The sequence below is a fragment of the Bos indicus genome, chromosome 21 (assembly GCF_029378745.1).
Source record: "Bos indicus isolate NIAB-ARS_2022 breed Sahiwal x Tharparkar chromosome 21, NIAB-ARS_B.indTharparkar_mat_pri_1.0, whole genome shotgun sequence".
Lineage (NCBI taxonomy): Eukaryota > Metazoa > Chordata > Mammalia > Artiodactyla > Bovidae > Bos > Bos indicus.
The window spans coordinates 20,373,665-20,393,927 of record NC_091780.1 but is presented as its reverse complement, the minus strand read 5'-3'; the positions used below and the strand labels follow the sequence as shown (position 1 = coordinate 20,393,927).

General features: G+C 48.5%; 2 protein-coding genes and 1 pseudogene across 2 annotated transcripts; 2 read left to right on the top strand and 1 right to left on the bottom strand.

Moving 5' to 3' along the window:
* The first annotated feature begins 244 nt into the window (after positions 1-244).
* Positions 245-1,910, top strand: LOC109575278 (myeloid-associated differentiation marker-like). The gene has a single exon (XM_019983271.2). It carries the CDS (start codon positions 245-247, stop codon positions 1,172-1,174), a length of 930 nt encoding a protein of 309 aa, XP_019838830.2. The 3' UTR covers positions 1,175-1,910.
* Positions 1,911-11,675: 9,765 nt separating this feature from the next.
* LOC139178177 (large ribosomal subunit protein uL18 pseudogene) lies at positions 11,676-12,660 on the bottom strand (annotated as a pseudogene).
* A 5,759-nt stretch (positions 12,661-18,419) lies between these two features.
* Positions 18,420-19,410, top strand: LOC139178311 (myeloid-associated differentiation marker-like). Its single transcript, XM_070775918.1, has one exon. The coding sequence runs from the start codon at positions 18,420-18,422 to the stop codon at positions 19,362-19,364; it is 945 nt and encodes a 314-aa protein (XP_070632019.1). The 3' UTR covers positions 19,365-19,410.
* The last annotated feature ends 853 nt before the right edge of the window (positions 19,411-20,263 follow it).

The window sequence follows — 20,263 nt, the reverse complement described above, 5'->3', positions numbered from 1 at the left end:
AAGACAAGTCTCCTGACAAGGCCAAGGGTGATGGGTGGGGGGAGTCATTCTGGAGCAGCTGTGCTGTTACCTGATTGTCTGAGGCCATTGGTTCCATCTCCACAGATGCTGAGCCTCAGCCGTCACAGAGCCCGGAGCTGTTTGTCGGCGTCTGATCCTCTGGATCTGGATCTTTCTTTGGTGCATCCTCAGTGAAGACCACTGCCAGACCAGTGACTGTGACTTGCCAGACATTCATAACACCATGCCCACCAGGGCGACACTGCCATACCAGCACTACGTGAACAGAGTGTTCTGGTTCCTCCGCGTGCCGCAGCTCTTGTCCACCTGCGTGGCATTCTCCTTGGTGGCTGACATGGGCATTTTGAGAGGGGACATAGGTAACTGGTTCATGTCCTTCTGGTGCATCTGTTTCATTGTGACCCTATTCATAGTCATAATTGAGTTAAACGATCTCCAGCCTTGCTTTCCTTTCTACTGGTACAACTTTCCCGTCACCTTCGCCTGCTACGCCGCCCTCATCTGCCTCTCAGCCTCCATCATCTGCTCCGTCACCTACGTCCAGTTCCTGCCTTATGGCCCTGAGTGGGACCGGGCCGTCACTGCCACTGCATTCTCCTGCATCGCGTCAGTGCTTTATGCCATAGAAATGGCAGGCATGTGGAACTTCTACAAGCTCAAGGAGATCCCCTGCTACCTGCACACCGTGCCCAGCCTGCTGAACGTGCCGGAGACCTTCGTTGCTGGTGTCATCTTTGCCTTCCTCAGCAACACCTCCCTATACCTGCACCAGCCGGCCCTGGTGTGGTGCGTGGCTGTGTACACGATCTGCTTCATCTCAGAAGCAGTAACCATCCTGTTGAATCTGGGCAAATGGGAGGACAGGCTGCCCATCCCCTTCTCCATTTGCCAACTTGTGCTCACCGTGTTCTCTGTCCTCCTCTACATCAGTGCTCTTGTCCTCTGGCCGCTCTACCAGTTCTATGAGGAGTTGGGCGGGCTGCCCCAGCGGTCCAGCGATGTGAGCTGCGTTGATGGCCTCATGTGCACCTGGGACCAGCGCCTGGCTGTGGCCGTCCTGACAGCCATCAACTTGCTGGTTTACGTGGCTGAGCTGGGGTACTGGGCCCACCGGGTCTCTATCGAGACTGAGGACCAGCCTGGAGACTCCTGATCCTCTGCTCACAGGAGGTATCCTCACTGAGCTCTGACATCCTCTGATGCCCTCTCCCTGGCTCCCTCTCTCCCTCCTCACATCCTTCCCCATGCATCTCACTCTCTTTTCTGTTCCTTTTCTCCTTCTGCAATGTCTCCTTCCTGTCTTGTGTGGTTGCCCACATTCTCTTTTGCTTCTCTCATTTTTTCTACATTTTCTGCTTTTTGGCCCTTTTCTGGTTTTCTTGCCTCCTGTGTCCTGACCACCTCTCCCCAATTTCCTTCTTCTGATCCATCAGGACCTGAGACTCCTTCCTTCTCTGTCCACCGCCCCTCCCGCCTCCTAAGGTGCGGACTCCACAGCACACAGCCCTCTGTGCAGCTGTTCACACCCTGGGCCTCCAGAGGGGTCTCATTGCCAAAGCGTGTCTGTCCCGCTGTGGGTAATAGTTGGTGTGTTTATGGGGGGTGTATGAGTGTTGGGGGTAGGTAGGTCCTCATTTCTGTTAGTGGAGGGGGCTGTACAATGCACTTCCCCTTTAAGTTAAATAAAATCTCTAGAGGTCAATAATGTCAGTGGGCAGGAAATTTGAAGCAGAGACCTTAGATTGAGACCCAACCTGTTGCACAACCCCACCAGAGATTGACTGGAGAATTTTCCCAGGCTTACTAATTATCTGCTGCCTAGAGGGTGTCTTAACAGAAGTGTCTTAACCAGTTCAGCTCCTCTCTGGGCAAACTAAAAAGGATCTAGGAAAAAACCACAAGGTCTTGCAGACACCTGTCTGCAGTGTTGGTGAGGGACGGTAATACAGCCCTCCTGCCTCCGTGATCAAAGCAGTAGGTCCTGTCTCTGCAGGGAGAAGAGCATGGTCCTGCCAGCCTTAAAGGGGATGTGAGCTTGCTATTCTTTTTTCCTATTCTTTTCTTTTTTCTGATCAAGACAGCAAAAATTAGTAGGTGACCCTATTTGTAAAGGGGAAAGTTTCTTTTCAAATTTTCTTCAGTGGGCAGTTTGAGGGGGTAGCATTTGACAGCATTGACAATGCTGATGTCATTGTCATAGAAACTGCATGGCTTGGGTGTGTGGTGCACACACATATGCTGAAGCATAATGTGGTCTATGTAAATACATATAGTTTAGAAAAACTCCACAGAGCTTTTCGTGTCCATCATTGTCTCTGCTCAATCACATTGTCTCTTTCTCAATCACAGAGAAAGACTTGTACCCCCTCCCACATTTATAGTCTCTTTTTCAATTTCAATATAAAGATGAAGGAAAACAAAGAAAAACTTCCACAAAATCCAAATATTCCAATTGCCCCAAATTTGCCTAGGGCTCAGAAGGATCCTATCCAATTTCCACCCTCACCCAAACCTGGGTTTCGTGGAGCCCCTTCCACTGATGCCCCACCTACACCTGGACGAGACCCTGGGTCACAGGTGGCCCAGCCTGGGACACAAGAGGTTAGGCCCACCCCAGTGCCGGCTTCCTGTGCCTGAACCCTTAAAGGGGCCAGGAAAGCACCTGGACGCCTCTCTTTAAGGGTGTGTGTCTGTGTGCAGGCTCAGTGGGTGTTTGTGTGTCTCTGTGTGTACCTGTATATGTGCCCATGGGTTCCACTGCACTGAGGCCAGTAGCAGTTTGTTTACAGGAACTGGTGACTGGGAAGGCACCGAAAGACCTCTTCCTCTCTTCCTCTCAAATGCAAAGCCTCAGAGCCCAGCATCCTGGTGTCACCAGGCCCAGAGGGACCCGGCAAGCAGAGCTGTGGGAGAGGGGCAGGGAAGGACCCCCGCTGCTGCCCCTCAGTCCTGTGCTGGGAGGAAGCCTGGGATCTTCACCCACAGGCAGGTGCGGTGGAGGGGGAGGGCTCCCAAGAGGCAGTTTCCATGGCCGGTAAAACTTAAGAAGCAATGAAAAAGACTTGCTATTTTAAGACAAGACAAGAAAAATTTAAACATAAATATTTTCTCTGCCCATTTGAACCTTCTCCCTCCCCTCTGGTGTGCATTGTGTATTTGCATTGTGTATAAAACCTACCTTCACAAGGGCAGAAATACCTGCTCCACCATAAAGATCAATATTTCTGTTCTGGGCCCAGCCATGTAACTCCTTAGAAAATACTACTGCTTACAAATGACCTTATTAATGTCACTTCTTTATTACTTCTATTCTTCCTGTTTGACAAGATTCTTGTTTCTTGCTTTCACCATGTGTTATTGAGCCCCTGAAAAAACTAATGATTAACTGACTTGAAACGATTGACCTGATGTATAATTCTAAGATCACTGATTGTAATAGTGTGACTCTGGATATGGGAAGAAGCAACAGGAGGGAATCATTTCCTGGAGCTGACACACTAGTAAGACAGTTGGTCCAGAGGATTTTGGCTACTGTTACCAAGACTAGACGAGTAATTGCTTGCTGAGTAGCCTATCAATGAAATCTTTACCTGACCAGGGAATGAGCATTCCTAGCATCCTGGGGCAAATTGGTCAAAAACACCTCCTAAACTTTAGCTGAAATAAGACAGAAACAAATGGAGAATATTGAGTAGTAAAAAATGTTGCCCACCACTGGGTTCTACAAGAATCAAGTCATTAACCACTGCAGTCACTGACCTATCCTGAAAGTAATCTACCCTGAAATGAATTCAGGGTGGAAATCAGGAAGAAGCACTTTATGTTGTAGCAAAACTGGCAGAACCGGTCCTCAGATAGATATTTTTAGGAGAAATTTTTATGAACCCAGTTTCTTGCATCTTCCCATACTTAGAAAAGCACTAAATCCTTAACTCTGCTATCTGACCCTTTTAAAGAACAATTACTTGGCTAAGATATATGCTTGGTTGCATGTACTCTTCTCCAAATCACACACATATTGTCTCCAACCCTTAACTCTTCAGCACAGTTCTCAAAGCTTTCTGAAAGACTGTCTCCCTGGTTATAATTTTTTGTTGACTTGAGTAAAACTTTTCACTTCTTTTTGAGTTGACAACTGATAATTTTTTTTTTTTACTGATATGAGCATGTATGCATTTATCTCTTGCAAGTTCAGTGCAAGAACTCTCATTTTCTTATATTTTCATGAATCAGACGAAACACAAACTCCCTCCCAGAGAGGGAGGTGATGAGGTTGGAGAGGTAGAAAATGGTCTCAGCTTGCAAAGCTTTGGAGGTGACATTTTAAAAGTTTGTGTTTCATCTTAAGGCAACAAAGAGAACCCACCAGAGTTATTTCAGTTTGCATTCAGCACAAGCAGACATTGAGGAAAAGAATGGAAATAGACAAAGCAGCTAGAAGTAATGGCAGAAGTGCAGGTGAGGGGATGGATGGATCTCAGGTTCATCTTTGTTCAAGGCTGCCTTTCACCAGGACCCCTCTGTCCCTGGCCCCTCACATCATTGTCTATGACCTTCACACCAGCCTTAGGAGAGTTATATAATATCCAGTCTACAGACGAGGAACTAGAACCTCAACAGGGCTAGAGCTCAGGACCTCCCAGCCCTGGAATCACTGAGCAGGGCCTGGTCTCCAGTCTCTGCCCACCAGGTCCTGTCCTTCCTGTGGCTGCACCTCAGGCCAGGTTCCTGGGGCTTCCAAACAGTAGGGGAGCCCCAGCCATGGTCTCTGTCGTCCAGCCTTTCTTTCACTTAGAGGACAGATGCTAGTCACATAGAGAGAATTCTTATTACAAAGCCACCCTTCCTTTCTGTAGACTCCAGTGAGTCCCGGTGCAGTGGGACTGAACCACTAGGCTTGCCAGCTCCCCTTTAGCCTGAGCTCTTTAGACAGAGGATCCTGGGTGAGGGAGGTCCGTCAAGTGGAACAACTCCAGCCTCCACTGAGGACCCCGTGGATGAGAAGCTGGGACTGACTGGCAGGGTGGTCTCTGCGCCCCTGTCCTTCTAGTGAAAGTGAATCGCTCAGTCGTGTCTGACTCTTTGTGACCCCGTGGACTATACAGTCCATGGAATTCTCTTTGACCAAAATACTGGAGTAGGTATAGCTTTTCCCTTCTCCAGGGGATCTTACCAACCCAGGGATCGAACCCAGGTCTCCCACATTGCAGGCAGATTCTTTACCAGCTGAGCCACAAGGGAAGCCCAAGAATACTACAGTGGGTAGCTTATCCCTTTTCCAGCAGATCTTCCCAACCCAGGAATCAAACTGGGGTCTCCTGCATTGCAGGCAGATTCTTTATCAATTGAGCTATCAGGGAAGCCCCCTGTCTCTCTATCCCAGCCCTAAACCCTGGGGATAGGTGGACATGAAGAGGTGAAGACACTCAATCTTGACCGAGGGACCAGCTCAGGGCCCTAAACAAGATCCTGATAAGCGTCCCTGGAGCTCCAGGACCTGGGAACAGAGGGCGGCGGTTCTTCACAGACACGAGCAGCTGGGCTGAAAGGCACCTGCCAAGGGTAACTGACCCTGCACTGAGCCAGAAGCAGGAGGCAGGGTTAGAAATTTGAAAGCTCTTCCTCTGGGAATCCTGGTTCCACTCCTTCCAAGAAAGCCTAAAACCCTAGAAGAAACCCCGGCTGAGAGGCAGGAATCCTGGGGTCACCTTCCACACCAGGCTGCAACACTGCCCCAGGCCTCTCCCAACCTCAGCTCGTTGGCTGAGAGAGGGCATCTAGAGGTCCCTGGAGTTGCCCCCTGGAGCCACCCTCTAACCAAGTTGGAGACCTAGCCCCTCATGCCTCCTGCCAGAGTGTCCCTCAGGCTGGTTCTCCCTGCAAGTCAGCCTGGGGGAGAGATGGTCCAAGGCCTCCACCTGGTGGCCACTCCACAGCCAGACACAGAGCCACCTCCAGCAGAGACCTCTGAGAAGTCAAGCTGCACCTCCCCGCCCTCTCACACTGGTTCCCAGGTGTCATAGCTGGGATGTAAAGCACTGGCTCTGGAAACCTGTCTGAATAAAAAGCACTGGCATTGCTGTCAGATGGGCCTGGATTTGAATCCCTTGGTTCTTGACCTTACCTGGGGCCCCTCATCCCTGCAGTGGGCTATTTGGGACACGTCCTGTGGAGCTGTGCCCCCTCTCTGCATGAACAGGCAGCTCAGGGAGATGGCAGGGGCGAGGCTGGACCAGTGACCGGAATCCCTCTGGAGATGCCCAGTTCTTAGACCAGTTGCTAATCCGTGGCTGCACATCATGGTTGCCTGATGTGGACAGTGCTTCTCAAAGCGTGGTCCTCGGACCAGCAGAACATCAAAAGGAAATTATTTGGAATACAGATTCCTGGGTTCCACCCCAGACCTGCTGAGTCAGAAGTTTTGGGATGGGGCCCAGCAGCCCTCCAGGTGATGCTGATCCTGGTCCAGTGTGAGAACACGGTGCTCAGGTACCAAGGTGCTGAGAAAGCTCCACAGGGCATTCCAGGGTGTTAGGCACTGGAAACATCTGAAGGTCAACAGGGCCACCCTACCCCCACCCATCTGCCTCACTCCCCACCCCCAGGGATTCTGGTTCCTTGGAGCTGAAGCAGGAACCAGACACAGATCTAAATAGCAACATGCAGCTGATCCTAATGTGAGTCACTGCTCTGGTATGGACACTTCCTTACGTACACTGTGCATGCTCTTCCTTTAGAGGACAGGCCCTGCAGCACAGGACAGGTGCGCTCTGCTAGGTCACTGGACTGTGCAGAGAATAATCACCAGATATTGACGTTTAGTGGTAGCTTGAGCTATGACATGCATGGTGCTGGATGACTTGTATGTAATATCTCAGAAGAGCCCAGCGAATTGTTAGAATTTCCTGCTTTACAGTTCTAAAAACTGAAGCACAGAGAGGTTAAGTCCTTAGTCACACAGCTACTAAATGACAGAATCAGAATTCCAACCTAGTTCTCTCAGACTCCAGAGTTCACCACTTCTGCTTCCTTTTTGTACAACAAGAGCAGGAATGAGGTGCTGAAGGTCACCATGCAGGGCACCCATCACTCCTGCTGTACTTTTGCCTGGAAGCTCCCTAGTGCTGCGGCATCAACTTCAAGATGTGATGAATGGACCTCGGAGCTGGGTATCACCTCAGGAAATAATGCCTCCTGCCTGGGCATAGATGTAGTTGGGAAAGGAAGGTGAGGTTTCATCCTGGACTCACAGGATTCAGGGTGTTAAGGAATTTGACACTTGCCCCATCCCAGCTCAAGTGTTCCTTGCCCTCTCAGTGCTGGGTGGTGTCCACCAACACCCAGATCAGAGAGGAGAAGGAGAAAGGGAAGAATCTTAAAGAGTAGAGAAAATATAGATCTATTTTACTGTTAAAAATGCATTTTCAAAAAGCAAGAGAGTTGCAGTCCTGAAGAGATGAAGGCCTCTGGTCCTTGGGGAGGGCTGATACCACCAGGCGTGCAGCCCTCACTGCTCTTGATTCTCCTGGAGATGTGGTGAAGCTCCATGGCTGCCCTGGCGTCCTCCACTGAGCTGTGTCCCACCCCACTGTCCTGCAGACACAGGACAGAGAGGAGACCGGGGGCTGAATCCAGGTGCCATGGGATCCGGGCCTTCCCAGCTCACACCCTGATGTCCAGGGCTGAAGTGGGTCAGGTGAGTTTCCCAGGCCCCTGACACCCTGGACTCGGCAGGTGTCTGGAGCAGACCTGGCTTCACCCATGAGCCCAGGGCCCAGGCAGGGCCAGGCACGGAATCCAGGTCCTGAGGCCACGTGTGCCCTCCAGGGGCTCCCATCCACTGGGTGGGACTGGGGTGCTGCAGACTTGGCCTCAGACCCAGAGAGGCTGGAGCAGTTCTCACAGGAGCCCAGGGCGCGGGGAATGTGGACACAGATGTTTCTACAGTGCTGCTTGCTCAGCACATTGAGAATAGAGCTCTTCAGTGAACCCAGGAGCTGACACTCTGTCCTGGGTCCCTGGTGCCACAAGCCCTATAGAAGGGCCCAAACTCAGGCCCATCCCCTGCCTCCTGCTCCCCAGACAAGCTGCCCCCACTTCTCAGACTGGGGCTCCAGTTGTCCTCTCCCCAGCCGGCCCCCTGCTCCTCCACTAAGACACAATCTTCACCCTCCACTCAGACCTGATGTCCTGTCTGCCCCCATCCTCCGTCCCTGCTCAGGACGCCTGCCTTCTCCTCTGTGAACACAACTTCCAGATGTGCTGATGGTCAGGTCATGGGTCACCCTCCCTTCCACCTTCTCAAGGACAGGCCAGGCCTTGTTCACCCAGGTCCTCAGCCTGTGGTCCAGAGTGGCCCAGAGCAGGTGCTTCATAAAACATCCACTGAGCTAGAATGCAGAGTTCCAAAGAATAGCAAGGAGAGATACAAAAGCCTTCTTCAGCAATCAATGCAAAGAAATACGGAAAACAATAGAATGGGAAAGACTAGAGATCTCTTCAAGAAAATTAGAGATACCAAGGGAACATTTCATGCAAAGATGGGCTCGATAAAGGACAGAGATGGTAGGAACCTAACAGAAGCAGAAGATTTTAAGAAGAGGTGGCAAGAATACACAGAAGAACTGTACAAAAAAGATCTTCACGACCAAGATAATCACAATGGTGTGATCACTCACCTAGAGCCAGATATCCTGGAATGTGAAGTCAAATGGGCCTTAGGAAGCATCACTACGAACAAAGCTAGTGGAGGTGATGGAATTCCAGTTGAGCTATTTCTTTTTTATTTATTTTTATTTATTATTATTATTTTTTGTTCAATTTTAATTAAAAAAAAATTATACATGTGTTCCCCATCCTGAACCCTCCTCCCTCCTCCCTCCCCATACCATCCCTCTGGGTCGTCCCAGTGCACCAGCCCCAAGCATCCAGCATCGTGCATTGAACCTGGACTGGCATCTCATTTCATGCATGATATTTCACATATTTCAATGCCATTCTCCCAAATCTTCCCACCCTCTCCCTCTCCCACAGAGTCCATAAGCCTGTTCTATACATCAGTGTCTCTTTTGCTGTCTCGTATACAGGGTTATCGTTACCATCTTTCTAAATTCCATATATATGCATTAGTATACTGTATTGGTGTTTTTCCTTCTGGCTTACTTCACTCTGTATAATAGGCTCCAGTTTCATCCACCTCATTAGAACTGATTCAAATGTATTCTTTTTAATGGCTGAGTAATACTCCATTGTGTATATGTACCACCGCTTTCTTATCCATTCATCTGCTGATGGACATCTAGGTTGTTTCCATGTCCTGGCTATTATAAACAGTGCTGCGATGAACATTGGGGTACACGTGTCTCTTTCCCTTCTGGTTTCCTCAGTGTGTATGCCCAGCAGTGGGATTGCTGGATCGTAAGGCAGTTCTATTTCCAGTTTTTTAAGGAATCTCCACACTGTTCTCCATAGTGGCTGTACTAGTTTGCATTCCCACCAACAGTGTAAGAGGGTTCCCTTTTCTCCACACCCTCTCCAGCATTTATTATTTGTAGACTTTTGGATCGCAGCCATTCTGACTGGTGTGAAATGGTATCTCATAGTGGTTTTGATTTGCATTTCTCTGATAATGAGTGATGTTGAGCGTCTTTTCATGTGTTTGTTAGCCATCTGTATGTCTTCTTTGGAGAAATGTCTATTTAGATCTTTGGCCCATTTTTTGATTGGGTCATTTATTTTTCTAGAGTTGAGCTGTAGGAGTTGCTTGTATATTTTTGAGATTAGTTGTTTGTCAGTTGCTTCATTTGCTATTATTTTCTCCCATTCTGAAGGCTGTCTTTTCACCTTGCTAATAGTTTCCTTTGATGTACAGAAGCTTTTAAGTTTAATTAGGTCCCATTTGTTTATTTTTGCTTTTACTTCCAATATTCTGGGAGGTGGGTCATAGAGGATCCTGCTGTGATGTATGTCAGAGACTGTTTTGCCTATGTTCTCCTCTAGGAGTTTTATAGTTTCTGGTCTTACATTGAGATCTTTAATCCATTTTGAGTTTATTTTTGTATATGGTGTTAGAAAGTGTTCTAGTTTCATTCTTTTACAAGTGGTTGACCAGATTTCCCAGCACCACTTGTTAAAGAGATTGTCTTTAATCCATTGTATATTCTTGCCTCCTTTGTCAAAGATAAGGTGTCCATATGTGCGTGGATGTATCTCTGGGCTTTCTATTTTGTTCCATTGATCTATATTTCTGTCTTTGTGCCAGTACCATACTGTCTTGATAACTGTGGCTTTGTAATAGAGCCTGAAGTCAGGTAGGTTGATTCCTCCAGTTCCATTTTTCTTTCTCAAGATCGCTTTGGCTATTCGAGGTTTTTTGTATTTCCATACAAATTGTGAAATTATTTGTTCTAGCTCTGTGAAGAATACTATTGGTAGCTTGATAGGGATTGCATTGAATCTATAAATTACTTTGGGTAGTATACTCATTTTCACTATATTGATTCTTCCAATCCATGAACATGGTATATTTCTCCATCTATTAGTGTCCTCTTTGATTTCTTTCACCAGTGTTTTATAGTTTTCTATATATAGGTCTTTAGTTTCTTTAGGTAGATATATTCCTAAGTATTTTATTCTTTTCGTTGCAATGGTGAATGGAATTGTTTCCTTAATTTCTCTTTCTGTTTTCTCATTATTAGTGTATAGGAATGCAAGGGATTTCTGTGTGTTGATTTTATATCCTGCAACTTTACTATAATCATTGATTAGTTCTAGTAATTTTCTGGTGGAGTCTTTAGGGTTTTCTATGTAGAGGATCATGTCATCTGCAAATAGTGAGAGTTTTACTTCTTCTTTTCCAATTTGGATTCCTTTTATTTCTTTTTCTGCTCTGATTGCTGTGGCCAAAACTTCCAAAACGATGTTGAATAGTAATGGTGAAAGTGGGCACCCTTGTCTTGTTCCTGACTTTAGAGGAAATGCTTTCAAGTTTTCACCATTGAGGATAATGTTTGCTGTGGGTTTGTCATATATAGCTTTTATTATGTTGAGGTATGTTCCTTCTATTCCTGCTTTCTGGAGAGTTTTTATCATAAATGGGTGTTGAATTTTGTCAAAGGCTTTCTCTGCATCTATTGAGATAATCATATGGTTTTTGTTTTTCAATTTGTTAATGTGGTGTATTACATTGATTGATTTGCGGATATTGAAGAATCCTTGCATCCCTGGGATAAAGCCCACTTGGTCATGGTGTATGATCTTTTTAATGTGTTGTTGGATTCTGATTGCTAGAATTTTTTTAGGATTTTTGCATCTATGTTCATCAGTGATATTGGCCTGTAGTTTTCTTTTTTTGTGGGATTTTTGTCAGGTTTTGGTATTAGGGTGATGGTGGCCTCATAGAATGAGTTTGGAAGTTTACCTTCCTCTGCAATTTTCTGGAAGAGTTTGAGCAGGATAGGTGTTAGCTCTTCTCTAAATTTTTGGTAGAATTCAGCTGTGAAGCCGTCTGGACCTGGGCTTTTGTTTGCTGGAAGATTTTTGATTACAGTTTCAATTTCCGTGCTTGTGATGGGTCTGTTAAGGTTTTCTATTTCTTCCTGGTCGAGTTTTGGAAAGTTGTACTTTTCTAAGAATTTGTCCATTTCTTCTATCTTGATAGAAAATTGTAGTTTGGTTTAATTCTCAGCAGCTCGTTCCTGAGCTCTAAGGAAGCTTGCCTTCTTCTGAGCTACCCGATCTTTCTTCTGGGCAAGTGACATTTTGGGACGGTTCCACCTCTTCTTTTTAACTTCTTTCTTAGGCTTCTTCTCATACACTGGATTCTCTCGTATTGCAGCATGAGCTTTCTTATACATCTCCTCCATCATGTCTGGAGTTACGTTGTTCTTTATGTACTGAGAGAATTGTTTCTTGTAAGCATCTTCATCTTCCTCAATCAGGTAGCGCATGTAATCTGCAACGTTTTGCCCCATGATGTGCTTTCGGTGTACCTCAGCACTGAATTCTTTGCTTTCTGAATCATAACCAGGGAACCGTTTGGTACTGTGAGGGATAGACAAGCCTCCATCGACAGCTCCCTTTAGGGCCCCAAAAACTTTATTCCCGGTAGTAATTCTGGCAAGTCCTGCATCCAGGTAACAGGTGAAGGCACCAGGTTGACCATCGATGCTTTCCACATTGTATTCATCTCCAGTCACCTCGACTTGCCCTTCATAAATTTTGTCCATACCAAACCTATTAAGAAGCCTGCGGGCCAGCAGCAGGCCAGTACAATATGCCGCAGCATAATTTGTCAGGCCAACCTTCACACCATATTTTGGGAGTTCGTGAGCATAAGCTGCACAAACTATCATATCTCCTTCTATACGGGCATAAGCAATCTGACAAATGATATCTCTGTTCATTACACGAACAATCATTCTGTATTTAGGTGTGTTGTACTTATTTTTATCTTGGATTACCAATCGTTTCCGAGCATAGTAGTCAGTTTTGCCCTCTCACCTTCTTCTGAATTTCACTTGGTATCTCTTGAAGTAGGCCTTGTTCTTGACAACTTTAACAAACCCCATCCTGCGGATCAGAACCCAGACTCCGCGGCTTGCCACAGAGCTGCAGAACCAGCACAGCTCCGGGGGGGAAAAAGCCAGTTGAGCTATTTCAAATCCTGAAAGATGATGCTGTGAAAGTACTGCACTCAATATGCCAGCAAATTTGGAAAACTCAGCAGTGGCCACAGGACTGGAAAAGGTCAGTTTTCATTCCAATCCCAAAGAAAAACAATGCCAAAGAATGCTCATACTACCACACAATTGCACCCATCTCACACACTAGTAAAGTAATGATCAAAATTCTCCAAGCCAGGCTTCAGCAATATGTCAACCATGAACTTCCAGATGTTCCAGCTGGCTTTAGAAAAGGCAGAGGAACCAGAGATCAAATTGCCAACATCTGCTGGATCATGGAAAAAGCAAGAGAGTTCCAGAAAAACATCTATTTCTGCTTTATTGACTATGCCAAAGCCTTTGACTGTGTGGATCACAACAAACTGTGGAAAATTCTGAAAGAGATGGGAATACAAGACCACCTGACCTGCCTCTTGAGAAATCTATATGCAGGTCAGGAAGCAACAGTTAGAACTGAATGTGAAACAACAGACTGGTTCCAAATAGGAAAAGGAGTACGTCAAGGCTGTATATTATCACCCTGCTTATTTAACTTACATGCAGAGTACATCATGAGAAATGCTGGGCTGGAAGAAGCACAAGCTGGATTCAAAATTGCCAGGAGAAATATCAATAACCTCAGGTATGCAGATGACACCACCCTTATGGCAGGAAGTGAAGAAGAACTAAAGAGCCTCTTGATGAAAGTGAAAGAGGAAAGTGAAAAGGTTGGCTTAAAGCTCAACATTCAGAAAACAAAGATCATGGCATCTGGTCCCATCACTTCATGGGAAATAGATGGGGAAACAGTGGAAACAGTGGCTGATTTTATTTTTCTGGGCTCCAAAATCACTGCAGATGATGATTGCAGCAATGAAATTAAAAGACGCTTATTCCTTGGAAGCAAAGTTATGACCAACCTAGACAGCATATTGAAAAGCAGAGACGTTACTTTGCCAACAAGGTCTGTCTAGTCAAGGCTATGGTTTTTCCAGTGGTCATGTATGGATGTGAGTGTTGGACTATAAAGAAAGCTGAGCGCTGAAGAATTGATGCTTTTGAACTGTGGTGTTGGAGAAGACTCTTGAGAGTCCCTTGGACTGCAAGGAGGTTCAACCAGTCCATCCTACAGGAAATCAGTCCTGAATATTCATTGGAAGGACTGATGCTGAAGCTGAAACTCCAATATTTTGGCCACCTGATGCGAAGAGCTGACTTATTTGAAAAGACCCTGATGCTGGGAAAGATTGAGGGCAGGAGAAGGGGACGACAGAGGATGAGATGGTTGGATGGCATCACTGACTCAATGGACTTAGGTTTCAGTGGACTCCGGGAGTTGGTGATGGACAGGGAGGTCTGGTGTGCTGTGGTTCACGGGGTTGCAAAGAGTCGGACACGACTGAATGACTGAACTGAACTGAGCTAGAAGGGCCCACATTTGGTCACAGTTCCTAATGTCCAGTCTGTCTCCCTGGGCTCTTGTACCCTAGTGAGCTCCCAGCCCCCAGCACATGCTAGCCCCTCCCAGGGCTTTGAGGGAGCCTGCTCAGTCTGTGGGTTTGGGTTCAGTGTTCCTCACTTTTTTAATCCCTCTTGTTAGACATCTGCCACCCTCCTATCCTGGTTGCGGAGCAGGGGTGGGTGGGGAGGGGGAAGGATTCCCAGAGGAGTCTATGTAAAGGAATGGTACCAACATGGGCTTCCCACTGAGTCCCAAATGCTTAATGTGGTGCCCAAGGCTTGGATTGGCCTGTCCCTGCCAGACTCTGCTCTCATTGCTCAGACCGCCTGCCCCCTGTCTTCTGCCCCTTACCACAGTAAGTGCCCCTCCCGTAGCACAGCCCTGGTTCAGGAGCCCCTCATTTCCTCAGGGTGCACCCGCCAAATTCCAGTCCACTCTCTGAAAAGGGTTTAATCCAAATATTGGAAAATACAAAGCAATGCACATTTGCAAAGTTTTCAACAGTCACCTTCTAAAGGGTCATACAATGGGGTTCCCCAGTGTCTGAGACTCACAGCGGGGGGTCTGGTGATCTAGAGAAGGGGGGTCAGTCCAAATGCCCACGGGAGCCAGGTGGGAAGGAAATAAGTAAAGGGGATGGAGAGGACTAGGGCCCTGGAAAGGATGAACTGCAGCTGTCAGGGGTGGTGGAAAAGATGCCCTGTGCATGACACGAGCTCATGCATATAAAACAGGAAAAAAGATACAGATACTCCCTACAAACACATGTGCATGGAGGTACACACATGTCTAAATATGATTCAGAGCATATGAAATGTATTGAAGGCTGCACATGAGGTTGAGGACACGGATGGAGGGCTGGATGCTCCTGTGAGCAGGCAGGAAGCCTGGCCATGCCCAAGAGGGGAAACTGGGACGTGCGAGATGATCATAGTCTGGCTTTATGTCAGTTATACACTAGAATAAGAGAAATATGGAAAACTACACAAAAATATGACTGGAAAACAATATAGAGGATATAGCAGATGCTCAGCTCCAGCCACCTCCCCCAAGGGAACACAGCCCCGTGACATCGGATCTCCTGAGGCTTTTAAAGGAGCAGGAAATTTGGATTTTTGTGTGAAATTAAAACAATGGGCAGCTACCAAACACTTAGGGAAGAAATAATACCTTTTCTACATCTCTTCCAGAAAACACTGTGAGGGAAAACTAAACGCATTAAGAGACCGCCTCCAGTACAAACTCCTTTATGGCCCCTGATCAGGAGCGAACCAGTCTTGCATGAGCTTATGTTCAGAGTGGGGCAGGGCCTTTTGGATCCTCTCTGAGGGGGAGGGGGACGGGAACAGGTAGCTGGGATGACTGAGTGTACCATGTGCCAGGCCCTCTAATGAGCCCATCACATACTTTTTATTCATCGACTGACACAGAGTAGGTATTCAGCCCATTGCTCAGATGGCGAAACTGTGGTTCTGTTAAGTAACTTGCCAGGTTCCTCTATGACACACAGCCTCCTTGTAACTCTGGTGTCCATATTCCCTCTTCCTCCTCTGCCCTTTTGGCAACTCCTCCTTCCTTCCTCTGTCCCGGTCATGACCTTTCTGGCTCACCGTCTTCCAGACTTCCCGGCTCACTGTCTTCCAGTCCACACGTCTGGCTGCTGGGCAGGCAGGGCTCAGCCACATCCAGGCTCTGCTCTGACGGGGGCACCATGTCCAGGCTCACAGATGAGAGTGGAGGAGGGGCTGCTGGGAGACTCAGGTAAAGCTGCTGCTTTCCAGGTGGGGGAACTGAGGCCCAGAGAGGGCACAGGCCTGACCCAGGGTCACACAGAAGGAACCTCATCCTCTCCTTCTCCAAGCCCTCCCTCTGTGGCATGAAAAGGATCCAAACTTGTTGTTTACCCTGAAGCAGCATGTGTGCATGTTTGTAGCTCAGTTGTGTCCTACTCTTTGCAACCCCATGGACTGTAGCCTGTCAGGCTCCTCTGTCCATGGAATTCTCCAGGCAAGAATACTTGGGTGGGTTGCCATTTTCTTCTCCAGTAGCATATACAGAGTAAATTCAGAGAGGTTATGGGAACAAAGTGGAAGATAGATAGTGTGACACCCCCAGGGCCCTGCCCCCACCTTGGCAGTGCCCACTGGGAGGCCTGCAGGCTCCAGGGCTCCATTGGCAATTGGGCTCAAGGAGCTTTGTGAGTCCAGGGAGGTTCTCAGGTTTGCTCTGTGTTTCTTTTTCCAGCCTCAGCTTGTCCCAGGGTTTATTATCAGCAAAGGCGACAAGGCCCCTGATGGCAGGAGGCTGGCTGGGACTCAGGGTGCTGGCTCTTCAGCCCTGGGGACCTCTCAGCAAATAGTCCCTTGGAAACAGGGCAGCGGTCCCTGAGGAGGGGGCGGGCTGGGAGGGGCCTCACTCCCCCAAGACTGGACCCTGGAGGAGCCCCTGTGTGAGCAGGACTGCAGCCCTGGCTGGCGGGACTGTCTTGGGCAGGTGACCTGGGCAATTCCGTGGTCTCCAGGGTCCCTGCCACTCTGGCCACGTGTCCCTGTCACAGCCCTGAAACCCCTTCAGGCCCCTGTTCTCCTGTCTCAGTTCCAGTCCCGGCCCCTCCTCCATGGGAAGGTTGGCTCCATGCCTGCATCTCTTCTGGGTCAGAAGACACCTATTGGGCCGCCTCAGGGCCCCTGGGACCCTGGGATCCCCCCAGTCATCTCCACTCTGCCCCCCGCCCCCACCCCAGTCCCGGGAGCATCCTCAGGGCTGGCCCCTCCCAGGGGTCCTGCAGGGGCCTCCTCTTTCAGCTCCTGCCCTTGAAAGGGGGTGATCATCCGTCCATCCCTACCCCCCTCCCTGGGTTGCCCTGAAAGACTCCACGTCAGCATCAGACACAGCATCCTTGTTCATTTCCAATCCCTTCTTCCCAGCTTCGAAGCTGCTAACCGGTCTCCCAGGCCAGGAAAGTCCTGCTCAGGTTAAGACTACTCCTAGATCTTTCCAGACTCGCATCTGGATGGGAGCTTTGGAGCTTTGGAGCTTAAGAGCCAAACAGTATGTTAATTTATTCTGTATTAATATACTGTATTAAACAGTATGTTAATTTATTCCAAACAGTATGTTAATTTAATTTTAATGATTCCTCTGTTATGCTCCACCTTGGAGTCATGCTGAGTTGGGGGGTCTCCCTTCCCCAGTGGGAAAGAGTCACATGTGAAGGAAAAATTGAGCAAAAGATTCAAAATGTTCCTACTTCCCATGTCATCTCTTCCCCACAGCCTTGCTGTCACCCCATGGCTCCTCCTTGTTCACTCCTAAAGCCTCCCTCCTCTGGGTGGGGCTGTGTCCCCTCAGATGGCAGCTCCTTCTAGTGATGCTGCAGGGAGGAGAGGCCAGGGCAGGTGTGTCTCCAGGTTGCTGTGGAAGGAGGCCTGAAGGCGGGTCCTGGGTTCCAGAGCTCCCACCCGCAGGCCTTGCTGACATGTGGGATGTAGAGCAAAGGGTTCACACTTACAGCTTTGGTATGTTTATCTGGAGTTTCCACTTTATGGTCATGCCACCTTAGGGAAGGACTTAATACCTCCAGCCTTTATTTTCTCATCTATAAAATGGGGTTAGTGCTACCATTGCAATCCCTTTTTCGAAATCCTTAGTGTCAGATCTGCTCCTGAATTCAGACTTTTTCAGCTCCAGATAGATGACATGGTGCATCTACTCTGTAGGACATAGTATTCAACTATGGTCTGAAAGTATGTTGTAATTAAAGACATTAGTGCTTCTGCAACTCATCTTTTGAACATTCACAATAAGTGAAAAAAAAAAAAGAGAGAGAGATCATAAATTGTCTCATGTCTCTTCATGTCAAATTTTGTTACCAAACAATTTTTTAAAAATTTGTTTTCAATTTTGACAGCTTTGAAGGGTTGGGATTGCAGATAATGACCATCCTACCCTGTGTCTCCATAGATAATGGCATACAGCTATTTAGAGAGACCCAAAATGTTCGTGGTTTGAGGCTAGACCACACCCAGCTGTGAGGCTTGGGATAAGACAAGTCTCCTGACAAGGCCAGGGGTGATGGGTGGGGGGAACCATTCTGGAGCAGCTGTGCTGTTACCCAGTTGTCTGAGCCATTGGTTCCAACTCCACAGATCCTGAGCCTCAGCGGTCACAGGGCCCTGTGTCACTTCCAGGCGTCTGGCTTAACCCACCTTCGGAGCCAGATCTTTCTCTGGTGGATCCTCAGCAAAGACCACTGCTGTACCGGTGACAGTGACATGCCTGGACATCGAAACATCATGCCCACTAGGGCATCATCCCCAGACTATGATGACTTTTGGGCAGGGTTCTGGTACTTCCGCTTGCCAGAGCTCTTCTCCACCTGCGTGGCTTTCTCCCTGGTAGCTGACATGGGCTTTGCGAGAGGGGACATAGGTAACTGGTCCATGTCCATCTGGTGCTTCTGTTTCGCCATGACCCTCATCATAGTCATGGTCGAGTTATGGAGGCTCCCGTCCCACTTTCCTTTCTACTGGTACAACTTCCCTGTCACCTATGCCTGCTACGCTGCCCTCGTCTGCCTCTCGACCTCCATCACCTACTCCATCACCTACGTCCAATTCCTGCTTTATGGTCCTTCCCGGGACCGGGCCATCGCTGCCACTGCGTTCTCCTGCATCGCGTCTGTGGTTTATGCCCTGGATGTGGCCTGGGTGTGGGATTGGTATGATCTCAGTGATATCCCCTGCTATGTGCACACTGTGCCAGGCCTGCTGAAGGTGCTGGAGACCTTCGTGGCCGGTGTCATCTTTGCCTTCCTCAGCAACACCTCCCTGTACCTGCACCAGCCGGCCCTGGAGTGGTGTGTGGCCGTGTACTCCATCTGCTTCATCCTGGCAGCTGTGGTCCTCCTGCTGAACCTGGGTGAACGTGAATACAGGCTGCCAGTCCCCTTCTCCATTTACCAGCTTGTGCTCAGCCTGCTCTCCGTCCTCCTCTATATCAGTGCTCTGGTCCTCTGGCCGCTCTACCAGTTCAGTGAGGAGCTCGGCGGGCAGCCCCAGAGGCCCAGTGATGGGGACTGCAGGGACGAGCTCACCTACGACATGTGCGCCTGGGACCAGCGCCTGGCTGTGGCCATCCTGACAGCCGTCAACCTGCTGGTTTACGTGGCCGACCTGGTGTACTGGGCTCATCAGGTTTCTGTAGGGACTGAGGATTAGCCCAGGGACTCCTGATCCTCTGCTCACAAAGGTATCCTCACCAAGCTCTGACATCCTCTGATGTCCTCTTCCTGGCCTCTCTCTCTGTCTCCTCATATCCTTCCCCATTTCTCCCTTCCCAAAGCACTCAGTGCTCAGGTGCCCAGAGGAAGGGTAGGGTGCTAGGAACAGCTGGGATGGGGTCTGAGATGTAAAGGGAGCAGGAGGGAGAGGTGGGGTTGCAGCTGTCCTTGGGGGCACCAAATATCTGGTAATTGCTGCCCCTTCTCTCATCAAGACCGGCTGAATGTTTGCTCCCTAAATATTTTCATAAATCTGCCCCTGCCCCCTCCTGGAGTGTCTTTGCTCAAGGCCCATCATCACATACCTTGACTACAGAATTAGCCTCCATCCATTTTCCTTCTATAGTCAGAGTGTCAGTTTCAGAGTGAGCTTCTGACTGATCAGTCCCTCCTTAGAGAATGGCAGTGAGGCCTCCTCACTTACAGCTAAAATCCAACCTATGTCTCTGGTATTCAGATCCATCCACAGTGGGCCCTGTCTGCTGGTCCGGCAGCACCTCCCTTCCTCCCCATCTCACCTGTCTTGCCCAGACTCAGAAGCTTGTGATGACTTGCCCGCACCAGGATGCTTCACAGAAGGGCAAAGGCTGAGAACTGTCAGTCTGGGAGCAATGAGGCATGGAGCTGGTGGGATCCAGGGAGGCTTCTGGTAGGAGATGACTAAGAGTCAAGCCTTTAAGGAGAAGTTCAGGCTCACAGGAAAGAAGAAAGGATATTTAGAATTAATTGATTTGCTCAAGGATCTCATGAAGTTTCAGCGGCAGAGCTGATGTGACTGCAGCTCGTGTGCAGCAGGGAGGAAGGAGGAGGGAGAAGGGAGAATTGAGCCTGGCCGTC